Raw genomic sequence first — 19,725 nt, 5'->3', positions numbered from 1 at the left:
GGATTTTTTTTTTTTTTTTTTTTGGTTTTTTTCTAGTATGCGTAATTGGATTTGCATCTTCGTGATTCGGACATATCTCCCACCGACAAACCTTCGTTATGTCGTCAAGACAAAACACAAAAATAAACGACGGCAACGACACCGATTTGCAACGTAAAAACGACATTGTATTGTTATTCTCTAATCAATGCCGGGCCCACCACATTCTTCTTCAGCAAACCATATGAACTCAATTATTCTACGCTTCTAGCTTTTCTTTCACTCCTCAGCTTTTCACGCAAACACACGTGTGCAAAACACTAGAACCTCGGCGAAATCGAAAAACCTGAACATCGCCGGATATCTCCGGCGATGTCGTCTCCCTCTCCGGAGACTTCTCCGGCGACCAACCCCAGCACTCCTTCAAGTTCTCCGCCTCCGCCGCTGACGACAGAGTTTTCGCAGCCGTCTCCGCCTCGTCCGCCTCCATCACTACCGCTGCCGCTGCCGCCTCCGCCTAACGGGGGTTTGGCAAAGGGGGCGCTGGTAGGGCTGATAGTGGGGATAGGGATAGGAGGGTTAATTGTGCTTGTGGGCGTTTGCATTTTCGTCATTTTCTATAGGAGGAGGAATCGGAGGAACCGATTTGATAATGTTCACTCCGATGGTCATCCACAAGAATCTAAAAGTGAGGTTCTTATTTTATTTGTTTAGTTAATTTTGTCTTAATTTTTAGGTTATATTAATTTTTGTTGTTTTGCCTATTTTTATTTTTATTTTTTTATAATGGCAAGGCTTTGGCTTATTTTATGTTCAACTAATGGACTGATTACTTCCATAGATATAGATATTTGGTTTTCATGCAAAACGCTATCTTGTTTTCAGTGAAACGATTGGATGTGATTTAAGTTCTCCCAGGGAAATTAATTGTGTTTCCGAATTTGTTTAGAACTTGAGCAATTTTTTTTTTTTCTTTCAATACAGTTGCTTTGATGACTTGGTCTTGAAACGCTACGTTGAGATTAATTATTCTCCCATGGAAATTAATTATGTTGAGATTTACCGATTTAGAACTTATATTGATGATTATGGCAATGCTCAATGTTGCTTTGATAACTTGGTCTTGAAACGCCACGTAAAATTTGACAGAATTTTCTGGGTTTCGTACGACCCTCTTAGATTGTCTTTCGTATTGAAGTAGAGCTTTGGGATCTGGATATTGTCATGGAAATGCTCATTTGGTGATAGGGTGAAGGTCTTTTTTTTCGTTAGAGCTTAATTATGTAACTTACGTATGTATTCTGACTAGAACAGGATTGTTGTTGTTGGGTAATGCAAATTTGACTTGGTTTAGTGTTTGCGACATGCAAGGGCCCTTGCCTAACTACAAGGGTTGACAACATCACTCCAAAAATTTGCCAATTCAGCTTCTCAAAAGTCATCACTTTATGAAACTCAACAGTTTTTTTTTTTTTTTTTTTTTTTTTTTTTTTTTACGATGAATGAAAAGTTTTTACTAATGAAACAATTATTACAAAGTCACTCCAGTGAAAACTGGATCCCAACCAGGAACTACAAACCTCACTTCTGCAGAACAAAATCTACAGATTTTATTATTATTATTATTTATTATTTATTATTTTTATATATATAATAATTGGATGATACATTTGGATTTACTTCACAGTTCTATAAAAAAAAATTATTATTTTTATTTATTTATTTATTTTTACAGTTTTTATGTAAAAAAACATACAGTTCTCTTCATAGTTCAATTGATTGCATGATTTACTTTTGATGGTAGCATTCTAGCACCTTCAACTTCTATTGATTTACTTCTCATGTGTGCAGCCCTTATCCATGGACTTCAGTGTTTGGCTCGGATTCGTATATGCATATAGTAATTTGATGATACATTTGGATTTTGGAGACATCGCTTCATCATTCTCGTCTTGCATTTTACTTTCATCCTTTCTCTTAATTAACAAAATTGTATTATTGGTATATAAGTAATGACACACCTTTTTGGATATACACATAAACAAAATTTCTAGATGAACAGAAAGCATAGTGTCACATACACACTTAGATATAGACAATAAGTTATCCAAGTATTTTCTCCTTGATCATCCTGAATCTACCATATTAACCATGTAGGGATTCCGCCCCAATTTTTCTTACAAAATGTGCATGAGTATGTGTTTTTTAAGTATTACTCCCTCTGTCCCACAGGCAACTGTAGCTTAATTAGGGATTGAATTCAGGGGAGATGTGTCTATAAAGCAACCAAAAAAACTGCAAGAATGGCAGTCTACAAATTTGTGAAGATGATGATCATGAAAGAGAAAATTTTCAGCCTAGTATTTAACAAATCTCTGGATATATTTATTAAACTGCATACCATTTAGTGAGGCCACAATTACATTTTGAACGTTATGGAAAAAAACAAAAAATTGATATGCTACAGTTGAAGTTGCTATTATGAGTCAAATTTGCTACATAACATGATTGACAAAGTTGTGGCTATCATCCTCATAGGATTAGGTTTCCAGTAAATTGACCAGCAGACAAACTATAGTAGAGGTGCCAGATAGAAGTTGCAGGAGGGTGACATCTATAAAATTGCCAATTGAACAGTTACGAAAGTTTAATGGGGGTAAGAGTCTCTTTATAATGCCTTGAAACTGCAGATTATGGAGGAATTAATTTCCTATAATGGTCGTTAGGGGTAGAGTGTCAAACTATGATGCACAGTAATTTGGTTGCTTGATCTAAGAATGAGTTATGGGAATCCAACAAAGGCAAGGTTGGTTACTCCTTGTGGATTTACGAAGTGAAGGCATGATTTATTTATTGGTTTTTGATTTGCAGTATGAAACTGTCTATGATGGAAGATTTATGGTGTGTTTGGGTGTTGGATTTTTGAATTAGAATTCAATTTTTATTTGGTGCGCGAATTTCGAGGTTTGACTTTTTAGAAAAAGTTGAATAAAATATAATTTGTTTTTGAAAAAAGCAAAATCAGAATCATATTCATTTTTTAGTTATTGCAAAGATCACTGCTATATGTTTCGCTGCCATGAAGGAATTGTATGTTGAAAGCCTTTACATGCCTCATAAGGATTTGTATTCAATTGTTCATTTTCATTTCCCCTTTTTGATCATTATGTTTTGGTTGGACAATGGATCTGATTGAAGACGTACAATGGATCTCATTGAAGACATTATATTGTTATTTCAATTTTCTAGGAGATGCCAATATACTTGAATTTTATGATTTAGTTCTGATGTATTGTGTGACTGCCACTTTTTGTGGTATCTTACCATGCCTGCTCATTCAGCTTCTTGCTGATCTTGGTTTGTCCAGATGACCCTATTGGTGACCCACCTCAGCATTGGCAACAAAATGCTCCACCACCAAAAGATGGTAAAGTAACATTGTTTCCCAAGCCAACTCGTCCCCCTGGAGTTGCATCAAGTCCCCAACTGTTACAAGTCTCCACTCCTACTGCACATTCTTCGGCAAGTAGCAGTTTGGGCTATGAGAGACCAATCCCACCACCTTCTCCTGGCTATGCCTTAGGTCTTTCACAAAGTACATTTTCATATAAGGAATTAGCCATTGCAACAAATGGTTTCTCCAGTGCCAACCTCCTTGGTGAAGGTGGTTTCGGTTACGTTCATAAAGGAGTCCTTCCTAATGGGAAAGTGGTTGCAATTAAGCAGCTGAAATCTGGCAGTGCACAGGGGGAGCGTGAATTTGTGGCAGAGGTTGAGGTCATTAGTCGTGTCCATCACAAGCACCTTGTTTCACTTGTTGGATACTGCATTTCTGGGGCACAGAGAATGCTTGTTTATGAGTTTGTCCCGAACTACACCTTGGATTTTCATCTACATGGTAAGTCCTTGCACCGACCATATTTTGTGGTCTCATGTATAGCTTGGATTTTTCTTTACGGAATTTCCTTTCCTTGAGATAGGTTATGATTCATGTCCTATGAACAATTTGAACTCCTATGGAAGTTAAAATACTATCAACCTCCCACCCCCCAATTTATACTTGTAGTTCTTGGGTATCAAATATATCTGCCTTCTATGTTTCTTACAAACATAATTTTTCTCTTTATTAAAAGGATAGAGCACAAAGTTATCCTTTCCCCAACATAATTCATTTAAAAGAGGAGGTCCATAAGCGTAGTTATGGTGGTTCAATTGGGTAGGTCCACTTTTTCTTTGTTGGTTCCAATCTTTACAATTGTTTTGATCAGAATACGGGAACAGGATATTTATCGATGCAAAGAGACAACTTAACATTATTCATTAGTAAGCCAATCAATCATTATAAGATTTCTTGAGATAGAAAGAATGACAATGGAAAAAAACATTTACATCATAAATCTTCATAAACATATGAAATAGCTTAACTGAGAATATCTAGAGAGAAAAGAATAAAGAATTTAGTAGTAGTAGATGCCATTATAAAAAAAAAATTTAATAATATACTTTTGTCATTGAGTTAATGTACAAATCTCTATGAACACATTTTTGTCTTTCCAAATGCAGTCAAATATAAGCAAATTTAGCAGATTATATATCTGATATATTGTTGGGGAAATAAAGAAGAAACGAAAAATCTTATGCATTGTGAAATATCATTTCTTGATTTTGTTTTTCAAAAAGTGTTCGCTAGTGGTACAAGTCTCTAAATGAATATTGGCTTAAATGTGAATTGGCTGAAACTATTGGCATGGAGACATAGACCTGTTTCAATTAACCTATGTAAGAAAGACAGTAAAATTATCCAATTTGGTTATTCAACTTCACAAGTCATATCCTCTGGTTGTCATTTCAATTAGGATTCAAATAGGGATCTACCACCCTGAGAGGTTTGATGGTTAGTTGGATCACAATGTAATGTTAGGATTGAGATCGAGATTTCTACAATTTGATTTGGGAATAACTTTATTTGTCTTCACAAACTACTATACACCATTTTATTGTGGAAAAATGGCATTGCAGGAAAGGAGAGGCCAACTGTGAACTGGCCAACCAGAATGAAAATAGCTCTGGGCTCTGCAAAAGGATTGGCATATCTGCATGAGGACTGTGAGTTTCGTTTGTGTAGAATCTTTACATTGCAAACCTTAATAATTTTTTCTGGTTTTAGGTTCACTCTCCTTTTGAGCTAAATTTATCTTCAGGTCAGCCCAAGATTATTCACCGTGACATCAAGGCAGCTAATATTCTTCTTGAATATAACTTTGATGCGAAGGTAGGGTTTATTAATTTTGATTTGTTGAGAAATTAGAGGAATAGATAAAGAGGGAAAACATTGGGACTTTGTTAGGTTTGTAGTAAATATGGATCATTAATTTTTATTTTTATTTTTTTGCTTTTTTTTTTTTTGGTCTAATTGTGTGTATTTGCTTGAATCTTGTGCATGTGTTGATTAAAAATTTGGTTGAATTTTTTGTACTTCGGAATTTTGTAAGATGTCTCTTTTCTTTAAGCTTCAATCTTTTTTTCCCTGTATTCTTTTTCCTATGTACATTTGTTAATTGAATTTGAGCTTTTAAATATATATATAAAAAAATTTTATGATTGATATTATATTTACATCTTTTAGTAGGATCCGCATAAATTCAAAGAAGTTGCTAATGTGAAGTAGTTGCAAAAGCTTTAAATTACTAAATGTATACTTGTATTTTAAAAAAATATTTGAATAATACTACTTATCAAAAAATATTTGAATAATATTACCCTTTTGGAATATTGGAAGTTGATTGAATTAGCATTGAGCATTGCTTTTGAGTTATGATGATTGATTAACTGATTATGTGAAATAATATTATTTTTATTTGCTAGAAGACCATTGAGTACAATTAATATAATTGATGTTAATTTTCTTCTTTTTGTACATTTGAATTTTAAAGTTGAGTAGATGTCTACTTATAAAAAAAAAAAGATGTATTCTTGTATGCACTAATTGAGTTATGTTATAATTTGTAGACTTGGATGGTGCTATAAAAAACATGTTTTCTGTAAGAACTTGGAGATTTATTCATAAATTAGTAGTTAGAAGATACATTTCTTTTTTAGATTTTAATTCAACGTAATTTCCTCTCCCCGAAATAAACTCTTGGCTTCACCTAGGGTGTGTGTTCGTTTACTAGTGACTTTTTGCTACTCCATCTATATTTGCAATTGAGTTTCTGAAGTTTTAGATTTAAATCCGTGGTGATTAGTCTTGGTTCAAAATGGTTCCGGAACAAGCTGCCATGACCAGAAAAATTCTTGATTCCCTTTTGCCTCCTCCTCTACCTACAAATAATATAAGGTTTCGCATGTCATTTAATTGCGTGGTTGCTGTTTGCATGGCATGAGTTATATGGAAAAACATCAATTTTGTCTGGTACTTGTCTAAAATTAAATTCTATGATATGATTTTTTCTTATAAGTAAAATTCTATGATATGATAATGTAACTGGATCTTTTGTTCAGGTTGCAGATTTCGGGCTTGCCAAGTTTTCATTAGATACTGATACTCATGTCTCCACTCGGGTAATGGGAACTTTTGGGTAAGATCCATTTCTGTGTTGTTTAGGCAAAGCTATGGTGCTGCCATGAAGTCTAGTTTTTGAAACAGTTTAAATGCTAAAAAGCAATCATGGTTTGGTTGCTTCATTTTCTTGTACTTTTTAAATGAATTGTTTCTGAAAATCGTGAAAGAATCTTGTATTCACCAAATGCAGTTACTTGGCTCCCGAGTATGCTGCAAGTGGAAAGCTCACTTATAAGTCAGATGTCTTCTCCTTTGGGGTTGTACTTTTGGAGTTGATTACCGGACGCCAACCTCTGGATAAAACTCAATCCTTCACTGATGATAGCATGGTTGAGTGGGTGTGTATGCGATTTCATAAGCACTTATTAATAGTTCGTGATATTTATGGGTGTAATCAGATTCATCATGGGATATGTTTAACTCATCTTTTTTGGTTGTTGAAATATTAAGGGAAAACGCTCTTGGAAAATCTTTGATGGCCTTGTTAAGATTTTTTTTTCTTCGACATTATAGATCCTTGTGGGAATATACACTGGCCTGTAGTTTAACAGCAAATGTTGCTCTCTTAAAAGAAGTGATAGTGGAAAAGAGTATGGGTACCTACTAGAAATACTTAGGGGATTGAATTTTTTATTTTTATTTTTTTATGTATGGAATTGTTGATATCCTTTCCTAGTCCATTATGCCCTCCAGCACCTGCAGGCACAAGGATAATTCTAAGTGCATTTTCTTGTCTTTTAGGCAAGGCCTTTGCTCGCGCAAGCTTTAGAAAATGGAAATTTTGAAGCTCTTGTTGAACCGAGGTTGCAGAATGATTACAACTCTGGCGAAATGGCACGAATGGTTGCTTGTGCTGCTGCTTGCATTCGTCATTCAGCTCGGTATCGGCCAAGAATGAGCCAGGTAAAGTCTACCAAGGTCTAATTTTGAAATAATTGTTCTCTTTGCCTAATCATCATATCCAAAATTACAGATGAACCTCCTTGGCCCTGTGTCTGTGAACTGTAAAACCCTCTGCTTGTGTATTACTAAATGTTTATCCGATATTCTCTTGTAGAATATTAGGTTTGGTCTCAATATAATGCAAAAGTTTAGGATGGTTAGTGACCTTTGTTTGTTCAAATTCACCACCACATTTATGGAATTGAGATATACCAGTTTGACCATTATTCTTTATGATGGCGTATGACCCAATTGCCATTCTTGATAAAAGCAGATAGTTCGAGCTTTGGAAGGAAACCTTCCTCTAGATGATCTAAATGAGGGAATGAAACCCGGGCACAGCAGAGCAATCGGTTCGTTTGAGAGCACGGATTATGAGAGTAGCCAGTATAAGGAGGACTTGAAGAAATTTAGAAAGATGGCACTAGAAAGCCAAGAGCTAGGTACTAGTGAGTGCAGTGGACCTAGCAGCGACTCTGCTCTGCTCCAATCTGTCTCAAGTAGCGAAGGCCAACGAACTACCCAAGAGATAGAATTGGGGAAACTCAAAAATGATGCCCAAGATTTTGGTTAAATCTCTTGCTTGATTTTTCGGGTTTTCTTGTAAATTTGCCCGCTTTTCCCCCATCATTAAAATTGCCTATTTTGCAGATTATTATGCCACCATGAGGAACAAGAACAGAACCCAACTATTTAACGGTAGTTTTGGTTGATTTTTGCCTATTTTCTGATATATTTTCTGATATAGTTAGTTAATCTATAAATAGAATCCTTTTAATGGTTGGACAGCTCTATGGAGAGGAAGATTCAACAGCGTGGAATCTGGCTGTATAATTCTCATGTTTAATGTGATTCAGGTTGTCATCATGTTCATAGATTTCGTCCACTACCATTCAAATCTCACTTATTCCTTTTTACTAACTAATGAAGGAACTTGTTAATATTTTTAGTCTTGAGTTGGCAAGTGCCAAGTTCCCCACATCACCTTACTCGGGTTGACTTCCTGGTTAATTCCTCATTCAGAGGGACCAAAGTATAAATGGCAAGGAAGCAATCATCATAGGCATAGAGCATTTTTTTTTTTTTTTTTTTTTTTTTTTTTTTTTTGTGTCGTGTGTGCAACATTTGATGTACTAGGTATAAATATAATCTGCCAAACTACAAAGAGTTATTAAACTTCCACCATCCATACTAGACATTTTATTGAGTTTTGAGCTTCTACTAATATATTTCATTTCACTATTCAATTATAATTGTTTGAAAGCATGGGCTGAGAATGTTAATCATTATCCATCTTTAAAAGAACTCAAAATCTTTTATTTGGAATGCAAGATTAACTTTGAAATAAAATGGGTATGTTTGGTAACCACCTTCTCCTCTCCTCCCCTTATTTTCAATTTTCTAAAAATAAAACATTTTAATTTTTTTTACTTTTTATATCGCATCAATATTCATTTTTATTACTATTTAAATAAAAAAAACCACTACATAATATATATATATATATATATATTATTTTATTTTTTTTTTCATTTTTTCATATAAATTCTTTTTGCTTTATATCAAATTAATCACTTCTTACTACTACTAAAAAATCAAAATTCACTTTAACAATCTTTACCGAACACACCCTTTAGAATTCGTTTGATAATACTTTTTAGATGGAAAATTTTGCTTTTTTGTTGTGATTTGACATAAAGGCGAAAGTTATTTTGTGTAATTTGTATATTTTTGTTCCAAAGGTGTGGATTAATTTCTTTAGTGATTGACGTTGGATTATTTACCCAAATCTTAAAAAGATATAATCCACGGTTTTTGGTTGCGTCCACTAAGGGTGAAAATGCGGGCGGATATTTATTTTTCTTTTCTTTGGTAATGCAAATCTCAATTACTTTATGAGACAATGACCATCGATGACTAATAATCGTAAATTGTGTAATAAGTTAAATCTTAGTTTATTTAAGTTTGTATATAGTAATAACTGCATTATTTAATCTTGTATATAGATTTAGTTAGTAATCCAAAATACTAATTATCTCATATGCAGATAGCGGATAAGAACCGCAATAACCGCGACAGATAGTAATCATATTATGGGGATGCGGATATCTAAAAGTGATAACCACATTTTAAGGATGCAGATATTTCAAATAACCACATCCGCATCCGCATCCGTATTTTCACCCCTAACGACCACGCCTTAATAACTATTTTTTTTTTTTTTTTTTTTTTTTTTTTTTTCTGGACACAATTGCCCTCCATTTTTTTACACTTTAAATAGATAAACATTGTCCCGTCATTTTGATTAAAAGAAAAATGAGAGCAATTAATGGTATGTTTGGGTATTGAATTTTAGGAATCAGAATTGAATTCTTATTCTCTTTACGAATTTCTAGGCAAATAGAGTTTAGAGTTTTTTTTGAAATTGTGTTTGAGTGTTGAATTTTTGAGATTGAAAAGTATTGTTTTTTAATGGTATGAAATGATTAGAAATGATTGGAGGTATGAAAAGTTGTGTATAATGATTGGTGTTATAAAAAGTAGTGTGGAATTATGATTGAAATAAATATAATAATTAAAAAATGACTATTAAACGGAAAATTTCATACTTAATTAAAATTAATTATAAAATTTAAAAAATATGGCAACAATGCTGTTGATTCCTTGTCCATTCCTTGGTTTCCCATTTTGCCCCTAATCATTTTGTATTCACCTACAGGTCTAGGAGATCGATGCTCTATGGATTTATGCCCAAATAAAACTATTTTTGTTTTTAATTTTAAGTACATTGCTTTTTTCAATCTAAAACTAATGCCGCACTTTTCGTTTAAAAGAAATTCATTTACTTTTTAAAATCCAAGAAGCATACCTCTTTCTCTTCTATTTTTACTATAAATTAATTTTATTAAAATATCATTTTTTAAAACCAAAGTTAATGTCATTATACTTAAACTAACATAAATAAGATAAATCTAAGACAAATGTACACATATAATAATGTAAAATAAAGAAAGAAAAAAAACCATACATAAATCTATGGACAAAAAAAAAAAAACATGCAGGTCAATTCCGAACAAAGCTGGGCAGCTAGTCAAATGCATAGCTCCATTATAGTTCACAAACGGTACTGAAAATAAAACAGTTCAAGTAGCAATATCTAGAAATATCCGACATATATTATACAATAAACTGAGTCCGATAGAAGCAACCGAGATGCATAATAAACAGTGGTTTCACATACCACCCACAAATACAAACCAAACTACTTTAGGCAAACATGACAACCAACAAAAACAGTATCCCTAAGAAACACAAGATGCAAACCCCTGTAATACCATAACATCGCATAATGCCCCCGACAATCCACGGCATGCCCGACGCGCTGCCATCTTCACGTAAACCCACAGTGTCGTCATCATGTACCGCTTCTGGCAAATTTTGCATCAACTCATCTTCCCAATAAAAACCTCCGGGATGATTCTACAATAACACATTAAAACAGAATGAGACTGTCATTGTTAAATACAACAAATGTGTCAAGAATCAAAAGACATAAAAATGAGGCTTCAATTTGAGACCTGTGATTGCTTATGAGTTCATACCTTTCCTAGGGGACACTTGTAAAAGCGTCTCATATAGTTTCTTTCTGTTCTTGAGATGAGGAGTGTCATGGGTCCAGCACCACATGTGCAATTCACCTTGACGTTCATATCTACTTGGTAATGCAGCATAAAACAACAAACTTCTCATGTACTGGTGGACAATTTGACATAATAAAATATGTAATTCAAATGACCCACACAAACAACATACATATCAGTCAATTTCACATATTTGTCTTACATTGAAAAGTCCTATCAACCATAAAACAAACTCAACCATAACAAAATGCACGGACATTATAAAAAATATTACTTCAACATTATAATTGCCATTTTTTTAATTATCTCCAACTTCGTTTCCATGTGCATTATCCCACATTGCTTGTGTAATGCCTTCTCTAAAATTGCTCATTTCAATGGCAGCTGCAGATGAGAAGTCATACTGTCCTGAATGTGAGGGGCCTGCCTCATCATTGTTGCCATATGCATAAGGCTGCTTGTTGTGCAAATTATAATACTCGCAAGTGCACGAATCGTTTGCAATATAGCGTTATGCAAGTGCGAGGTCGATCCCACAGGGAATTGTGTTGCGAAAATTAATCTCTATTCAAACTAATCCTATTTTAACATAGTTCCAAATTTAGGGTTTTTAATAAAAGAAAACATAAACAAAATTAATGAAAATAAAGGGGTCTAGGGTTTTGGAATCCACACTCACCAAATCACAACAACTTGATCTCATGCTCAGCACACATATTTCGAGGTTTTCAAATGCAAATCTTAGGTATGTTCTACTTTTGCTTCAAAAATAGTTTAAATCATTCAATGAATCCATTCTTCCACAAATCACAAAAGATATCTAGTTTCAACTAAATCATCAAATGTATCCATAGAATGAAACACAATGAATATCCAACATACATGAAAACCCAAGCCATCAATTTAATGAAACTATATCAAATCATCACTTGTATCTGGAAATCACAAGAGATATCCAAAAATAATCTCAAAAACCGAAATAGAACAATGAGAAATCAAGCCCATAAACTCAGTTTCTATTCACTGGTGAGGTTTCATCCTCAACCCTAGATGAAAGTATTAGCTAGACATGAACAAAGAAAGCATAAATAAACTACAAGAATGCATTAAAAACGAATAAACTTATAAAAGATTGAAGTTCTAGGTCAAAATCGACCCAAAAACCCTTAGATACAGTGAAATCGGCCCCTAGGGCACTCCTAAGCGGCCTCCCCCGCGGCTCTCTCCTTAAAAATGAGAAAAGAATGGTATTTATAGAGTTAGCTAGGGTTTATGAAATTCCAACTCCGCATAAATTCGATTGATCGATTTTATAATCGATCGATCGACATCGGGAAAATTTCGATCGATCGAACTTGAGATTCGATCGATCGACTTCACAGCAATTCCAAATCTCCAGCTTTTATGCATTTTCACTTGAAAATAACCATTTTTCTCTTTATGTCCTGGAAAAACGTAAAATCACCAAAACTAAGAAAGTAATTAAGCTAAAGGTTTAACTAATGTAAATTAAGGGGTCCAAATATACACTTTTTGGCACTCATCACTGCTCACTCATCCCTGGTTCTACTGCATCAATGTCGTTGAATATTTGATCATTTGGATTACGTGTCCTAATGAAGTTGTGCAGTGTACAACATGCCATTATAATGCCTGGTTGACGTGGCAATAAGTACTTTGGCATATCGTATAAAATACGCCATCTCCTCTTCAATCTAGAGAAGCAGTTCTCAATCATCATTCGTAGTGAGGAGTGTCTGAAATTAAACAGTTCCTTGTACCCACGGGGTAGAGGCCTATTACGAAAATGGGAGAGATGATACCTCTCCCCTTTATATGGAGGCAAGAAACCTCGCGTGCATGGGTATGCAAAATCCGCCACATAATAGTGCCATTCATAAATAAAATACCCAAAGTTTATTCAAGAGCATGAAAATCTATGATAGATGGAAAATTACGCAATTGTATGCAACGTACTAACCATCTGTAGGCCACTCAAAGCCTTGGTCAGTTGTAATAACATCCTTAAAAATGCGGCCATCATTTGCGGTTCCCTCCCAGCCAACGTACATGAACGTGAATAACATATCAAAATCGCATATTGCCATAATGTTATGTGTGCACTCATTTTTGCGGCCACGAAAGAGGCGTTGGTGCTCTGCCGGGATTTGGGCCTTTATGTGTGTGCTGTCGACTGCACCAATACAATCCTGTAATAATTTTCAAACAAAAATAAACTTAAAAATGTACATTGTTTTACAAGTTTTGAACAGTGGCATTGATAGGGCCGCTGTGATATAAATGAACAACACTCACCTTGAACCAAGGATAATATTTAGGATTACCCTGTACATGTGGGTGCACCCCAGTTCTGTGTCTCACTTTGATGTAAACCTTGGCCAGATGACCCACTGCTCTCAACACCTTATTATAATGCCGGTTTATTGTCTCCGTGGAGTGTTGAAAGCGATCTGCAGCGATTCGCTGCCCTTGGCAGTGCCCAATAAGCAAAAGAAATATAGTAACACTTTCCTCAACATCAAGGTTCCTTGTACTCTTTATTAACTGGCGCTCCCTCAACTCAAAACACAAAGCTATAAAATCTGGTGGCTCCATACGAAACATTTGAAAACACGGCACTGGGTGACCGTTCAGCATGTATATTATGTACATGGCCCCTCGTAATGGCAAGTTGCGTTGCGGCATTTTGGTGTTTTCATCGTCGTCTGATGAGTCAATCGCACTCAGTAAAAAGAAAATCTCGTCATCAAGTTCATCATCTCTATCTTCATACGCGGGTACGAAAGGGAGGTTAGATCCGTCCATCTACTAACAAAGACTTAGTTCAATACAGTTTAAAATAATTTGGTGAACAATACCATCTAATACACATTCAACAATTAATTATTGTCACATATGCACGTTGTAAAACACATTGCCCCAATTAAACTTGTCTCATAGGTAATAGCTAAAATACATCAAACTAACATAAAATAACTTGTCTCATAGCTAGTAGCTAAAATACATTAAACTAACATAAAATAACACATTCCACCAATTAACTCAGATTGTCAATCCAGGGGCTTGACCTTTGATAGCCAAAGCAATCTGTGTTCTTTGTTCCAAAGGAGAAACAAGTTTTGAAGTTTTTCATCTAGTAGGGCAATTGATGCAGCCACGTAAGTATCGAGTGTAATTTCAGCCTGCAACTCATTAAGCACGGCGATTGCCTGGTTTATTGGAGGTGTGGATTTGCCAGTGCTGAACTGTTGCGTCGAACTCAAGTCGTGCTGAGTTTGTTGCTGTATGGATTCTCTTCTTGCCTTCGCTAGCTCCCTCATCTCATCATACATAGCCTGCTTCGAAAGAATTACAAGCTTTTGTTTCCCTGCAGGATTTTTTACCCGAGGATCCTTTCTCTAAAGATCCCATGCTGACGCCCAATCCGATACCACGTGCCGGGGCATTTCCCCTACCCCTTGTATCCTCCACCATTGGCTCTTTCCCACTACGGCGACCTCTAACAAATGAAGGTCCACCAATCTCCTCATCATGCGGACTGCCAAGGTCAACAAATGTGGGTGACGGATAATCTTCGGGTTGACCTCTACGACCTACCCCACCATCGTACACGTGTATGCCTTCTGTCTGCATACGGTGCATAAGATGTGCTTCCTCATCGGTGTCAGGCGGGGACTGTGCGGAGGACCGGCAGAGAATGCTAGTTGTTGTGGACCGATCAAATATGAGCCCAAGTTCCTCATAGTTACAGCACCCTTTTGCTTTGAAGCGTGAAATTTTCGGATCCACCTACGGAAGCCCAGAGAAATTATTATTCCCCAAATAATATATAAGAGTGATCATACCAAGCTAGTTTGGAATAAAGCATACCATCTTGGCACGCTCCTATTGCGTCGGGGTCCCAGAAACTGTGTTTAGTACTGGATCCCAGCCAAAGCCAGTTTCATGATTTAACAGACCAGAAAAGTCGATGTGGTCTTTTCGCAACCTTCCATACTTCGATGATAGCTGGCTAGGAGTCCAGACTTTACTTGCCCTCGGATTCATAGCATTGGCTAGCTGCACCCACAATGCTTTATTCGCGGTCCCTCGGATGATGGAACCGTTGTGCACATATTCGACTAAAAGTTGGACGAATAGGTCCTCATCCTCTAGTGGCCACTGCTCTGATTTTTCGCTTGACATTGGCTCTCGTTTTCTCTAGTATGGTTAGGAAAAGTAGGGCTATTATAGAAGTATAGTAATACATGAGCAATACAACCCCACCAGTAACTTTAAATAATTAAACTGATACAAAGTGTATGAGCACGTTTGTTATTGTATTTTAGGGTATTTTTTTCTGTTCAAATAAATTGTTTTGTTGTAATTAATACAAATATTAAAAATAATTTTGGGTTTTTCGCATTTTAATTTGTTTGTTAATAATATTATTTTAAGAATCCAAAATAAAAACCTAACATTTAGATTTTGAGATCATAAATGTGATTGTACTTAATTTAAATTCGTTAGTAATGGTGAAAATTAAAACTCATTACAGGGTATATATATATATATATATATAAAACTCATTACAGGGCTCTACCTTCTCATTTTCTTGAATACTAGAGAGGAATCACTGCACCCTCATTTATTTATGAACGTATTTTCTCGATGATTTGTCAACTTCAATAAAGTCTTTTACTAGAGAGGTATCATTTATGTTTGTCTATTTCTACGTTAAAATTGTGCAAAGATTTTTAATAGAAAAGCATATGAGCTTTTTATTTTGAACAATTCACAAATACTTATAAGTGAACAAACATTTATATAAAACAGATAAAGAAAAAGGTTGTGCGTAATATCTTTCGAATATGATAAGAACTAGTCGCTCCTAATAATTTGTGCTTCCCACTTCTCGTTAGATAAGGCTGTGCACCATGTAAATTCAATTAGTCCAGCATTGGGACACATGAGTTCAATATTAAAATAATTTTTATTTTTTTAAAAAAAAACACATCGCCAGGAAATTACATTTGCCTAACGCCATTGATTTGGAAACGTACGAAACTGCTTTTTAAAATTGGAGGTATGAAATGCTTATTTGAAAGCGCAAAATTGGACGAATAATATACCAATACATAAATCTGTTTGAATTGGACAAATTATAGTATATATATTCCATTTGTTTGATCAGGTTTGACCAATAAATATAACTAGTGTCAAAAAACTATTCTGGCAAGCTAATGAAAATTAATCTTCATCCGGATAAAGCTTATTTTCATAATAAAATAAAATTGGAAAAAAGTATATTTATAAAAGCATGTCTGTAATGTGATCCAAAATAAATATATTGCTTCTATTTTAAATTATAATAACTATGCTAGTCTATTATCTGCTACATACTAATGACACGTGGTATTCTACTATCCATGAAGAATACACGGGATTGACTTCTGTTTTTTTTTTTTTTTTTTCATTCAAAAACTAGTTTCATATTCTACATTTAATAGTATAATACATTATATATTTTTCAGATTTAATAGAAAACCAGTATTGTTTTTGAATTAAATTACAAAATTTTGTAAAACAATTTTGGGCAGATTGTTGTTGCATTTCCAAAACCTAAAAAAAGAGCAAATTTTTTCTTGTTCCCATTTTCCATCTTCATGTGAAATATGTTGGTACAGTTTCCGGTACGGTGACTTGTTGCCTTGTGATTCGTTGCCGTGTTGCCTTGTGATTCGTTGCCTTCCTTGATATTCGCTCTCCTCGTAATCTGCAAAATAATAAACGGCTTGTCGGCTCGTGGGGGTGCCGACCATACCCCCACTCCGATGCCTAAGTCAGTTCAAACTATTTATTTTCTAGAGAGTATCAATAATCTCAGAGCTTAGAGAATTTGCCTGTCAAAAATACCTGACGTAGTAGTCTTATTTATAGACTCACAGTTCACAGTTATGAAACTACTGGAGTGCTTGGAGCATAATCTAATTAGGAGTCTGAGTCCTAGATCACATAGGCTTTAATCTTATCTTCATAGAATTCAAATTGGGTAGTAGAGTCCAAACTGGATATGACACTAATTGGGTAGTAGAGTCCAAACTGGATATGACACTCTCTTTAACTAATGTCATTCTATTATGTGCCTTATCCCATATTTGATGGGATAGAAGTCTATCTTGATATATTTGGGATATGCGGCTTTTTGGAGATAATGGATGGTCTTGTACTTAAGTCTAATCTGGCCGGGTCAACCCGATGGGCTCAGCCCCCGATACTACCTTAGGCCCACGTGTCTTTGGAGCTGATTATTTCTCCAACAATTACCCCCCTAATTCTCTTATTTGAATTTAGAATGTAAGAGAATTAAGTACCTCAATTTATGAATCTGGATCTTCCATAACCTGTATCTAACAATTGCCGCCTCTTTCAAAGTAATTATGACGAATAATGCCTTGAATCTTTGGATTGGAGTGGCGTCCGACCTGATGGATGCCAATTCAATTCTTGGACACTTGTGATCTGTCGAAGTACTAATAGAAACTCCCATAAATATCTTCTACATAAGTGCCTCTACATAATATTGTCGGTCGGGCCAAAGTTGTGAAGATGATCTTCTACTCTCGGTAGGAGATGGATCAGATTGATGTAGTTGATTTCACCAAGATTGTGGTGAAATGCCACTCTGAGAGAACACTTTGCGTACAACTTTCCTGAGATCAAGGTTCTGTCTGACAAAAAATGGTAAACCGTTGAAGAAAAAGGCTTAACATACCTGAAGCTTCTTCATCGGTAGTGCTTCGTAGACCGCTTCCACAAAAATCTCTCTTGGCGGCTTTAGAGGCTCAGACTAGCGCTGAGGCTTTGGTTGTCCGAGACTTACAACGACTAGGGGCTTCTGGTGGCCCGAGGTTTTGTGCTTGGCGTACCGAATCTTCTAATCTAAACACCATCTAGCTTGGTCTCACCTGTGAATCTCTTTATTTTTGAACTTTGTAATGTTTGAATTCTTTGTTATGGAAAAACTTTCCATAACAAATCAATTCTCACTTATCCTCTAATAACTTGAACAAACAATCGGTTTGCGTAAGTTAACTCCGAGGAGGGTAAGAAAAATCTTTTGTTTCAAAAATCTTTTTGTTTCAACCTCCGGGACTAGGAGGGAAAAAATCTTTTGTTTTAACCTCCAAGCCGAAGAGGGAAAAAATCTTTTGTTCCTCCAAGACTAAGAGGGAAAAATCTTTTTGTTTCGACCTCCGGGACTAGGAGGGAAAAATCTTTTTTTTTTTCTGCCTCCGAGACTAGGAGGAAAAAATCTTACTTTGAGTTATCCTCCTTAACTTGAACAAACAATCGATTTGTGTAAGTTATGACTGAGGAGGATAGGAAAAAATCTTTTAGAAGCGATGAACTTACTTGGTTATTTTTTGTAGAGGTGATATCCCCGTATGGTTTGTTATAGGGGTTGTCTCCCCGTAAGGTTTTGTTGTAGGGGTTGTCTCCCCGTATCTTTGTCCGAGCTACTCCTGAGAGATCTTAATTTGAGAGCTTGGTGTAGCTTCAGTGATTTTCCCTTTGCATAAGCTTTAACTTTGTTGAGCTACCCCCCATAACTTTAGTCCGCGACCGCGGGCTAAGTTGTTCGAGGCGGATAGTCAGGTCCTCTTGGTATCCTGGACGATGGTGTAAAAGAGATCTCAGAGTTCGGAGTGAGTCTCGGGGCTTCAACCTGTAAATACTTGAACTTTCCTTTTCAAATGCATATTTTCTTTTCATGTAAATTTTTTTTTGTAATGAACAAAATTTCAATGTTAATGAATGGAAGTCTTGGACATTTTGACTTTCACTTTCCTTTTCTTATTAGCCGTAGAGCATCATAATTTTTCAAACTGAATTGAACATCTCTACCTTCCTGAAGCTTTACCTTCTTGAAGCTTTATCTTCTTGCAGCTTTATCATTCTAAAGCTTTGTCATCCTAAAGCTTTGTCGTTTTGAAGCTTTATCTCCCTGAAGCTTTATCTTCTTGAAGCTATATCATCCTGAATCTTTCCTGAATCTTATCATCCTGAAGCGTTATCATTCTGAAGCTCTACCTTTCTAAAGCTTTATCTTTCTGAAACTTTATCTTTCTGAAGCTTTACCTTCCTGAATCTTTATCTTCCTGAATCTTTACCTTCCTGGATCTTTCCTGAAGCTTTACCTTTCTGAAGCTTTATCTTTCTGAATCTTTACCTTCCTGAAGCTTTATCTTCCTGAAGCCTTATCTCCCTAAACCTTTATCTTCCTAGAGATCTGTCTTCCTGAAGCTTTATCATCTTGAAGCTTTATCATACTGAAGCTTTATCATACTGAAGCTTTATCTTCCTGAAGCTTTACCTTCCTGAATCTTTATCTTCCTGAATCTTTATCTTCCTGGATCTTTCCTGAAGCTTTATCATTCTGAAGCTTTACCTTTCTGAAGCTTTATCTTTCTGAAGCTTTATCTTCCTGAAACTTTGTCATCCTAAAGCTTTGTCATCCTGAAGTTTTATCTTTCTGAAATCTCTAATCTCGCCTTGGTATCCTTTCCATAACCCTTTCGGGTCGTCCGAGGAAAGGAC

The 19,725-nt window shown here is 35.4% G+C and overlaps 1 protein-coding gene across 2 annotated transcripts; it reads left to right on the top strand.

Moving 5' to 3' along the window:
- The first annotated feature begins 247 nt into the window (after positions 1-247).
- LOC133863631 (proline-rich receptor-like protein kinase PERK1) lies at positions 248-8,358 on the top strand. 2 transcript variants are annotated; one of them, XR_009899414.1, is made up of 9 exons: positions 248-667; positions 3,347-3,877; positions 4,999-5,085; positions 5,181-5,251; positions 6,481-6,557; positions 6,732-6,879; positions 7,283-7,444; positions 7,758-8,182; positions 8,273-8,358. XR_009899414.1 is itself a non-coding variant. In XM_062299667.1 (8 exons), the coding sequence occupies exons 1-8, from the start codon at positions 352-354 to the stop codon at positions 8,055-8,057; spliced, it is 1,692 nt and encodes a 563-aa protein (XP_062155651.1). In that variant the 5' UTR covers positions 248-351; the 3' UTR covers positions 8,058-8,271. The 2 variants fall into 2 exon arrangements, 1 of the variants encoding a protein (XP_062155651.1); XM_062299667.1 differs by lacking the exon at positions 8,273-8,358 and having other exon boundaries at positions 7,758-8,271.
- Positions 8,359-19,725: the final 11,367 nt, after the last annotated feature.

The sequence above is a fragment of the Alnus glutinosa genome, chromosome 3 (genome assembly GCF_958979055.1).
Source record: "Alnus glutinosa chromosome 3, dhAlnGlut1.1, whole genome shotgun sequence".
In the NCBI taxonomy this organism is placed as follows: Eukaryota; Viridiplantae; Streptophyta; class Magnoliopsida; order Fagales; family Betulaceae; genus Alnus; species Alnus glutinosa.
This window is presented reverse-complemented; position numbering and strand designations above follow the sequence as displayed.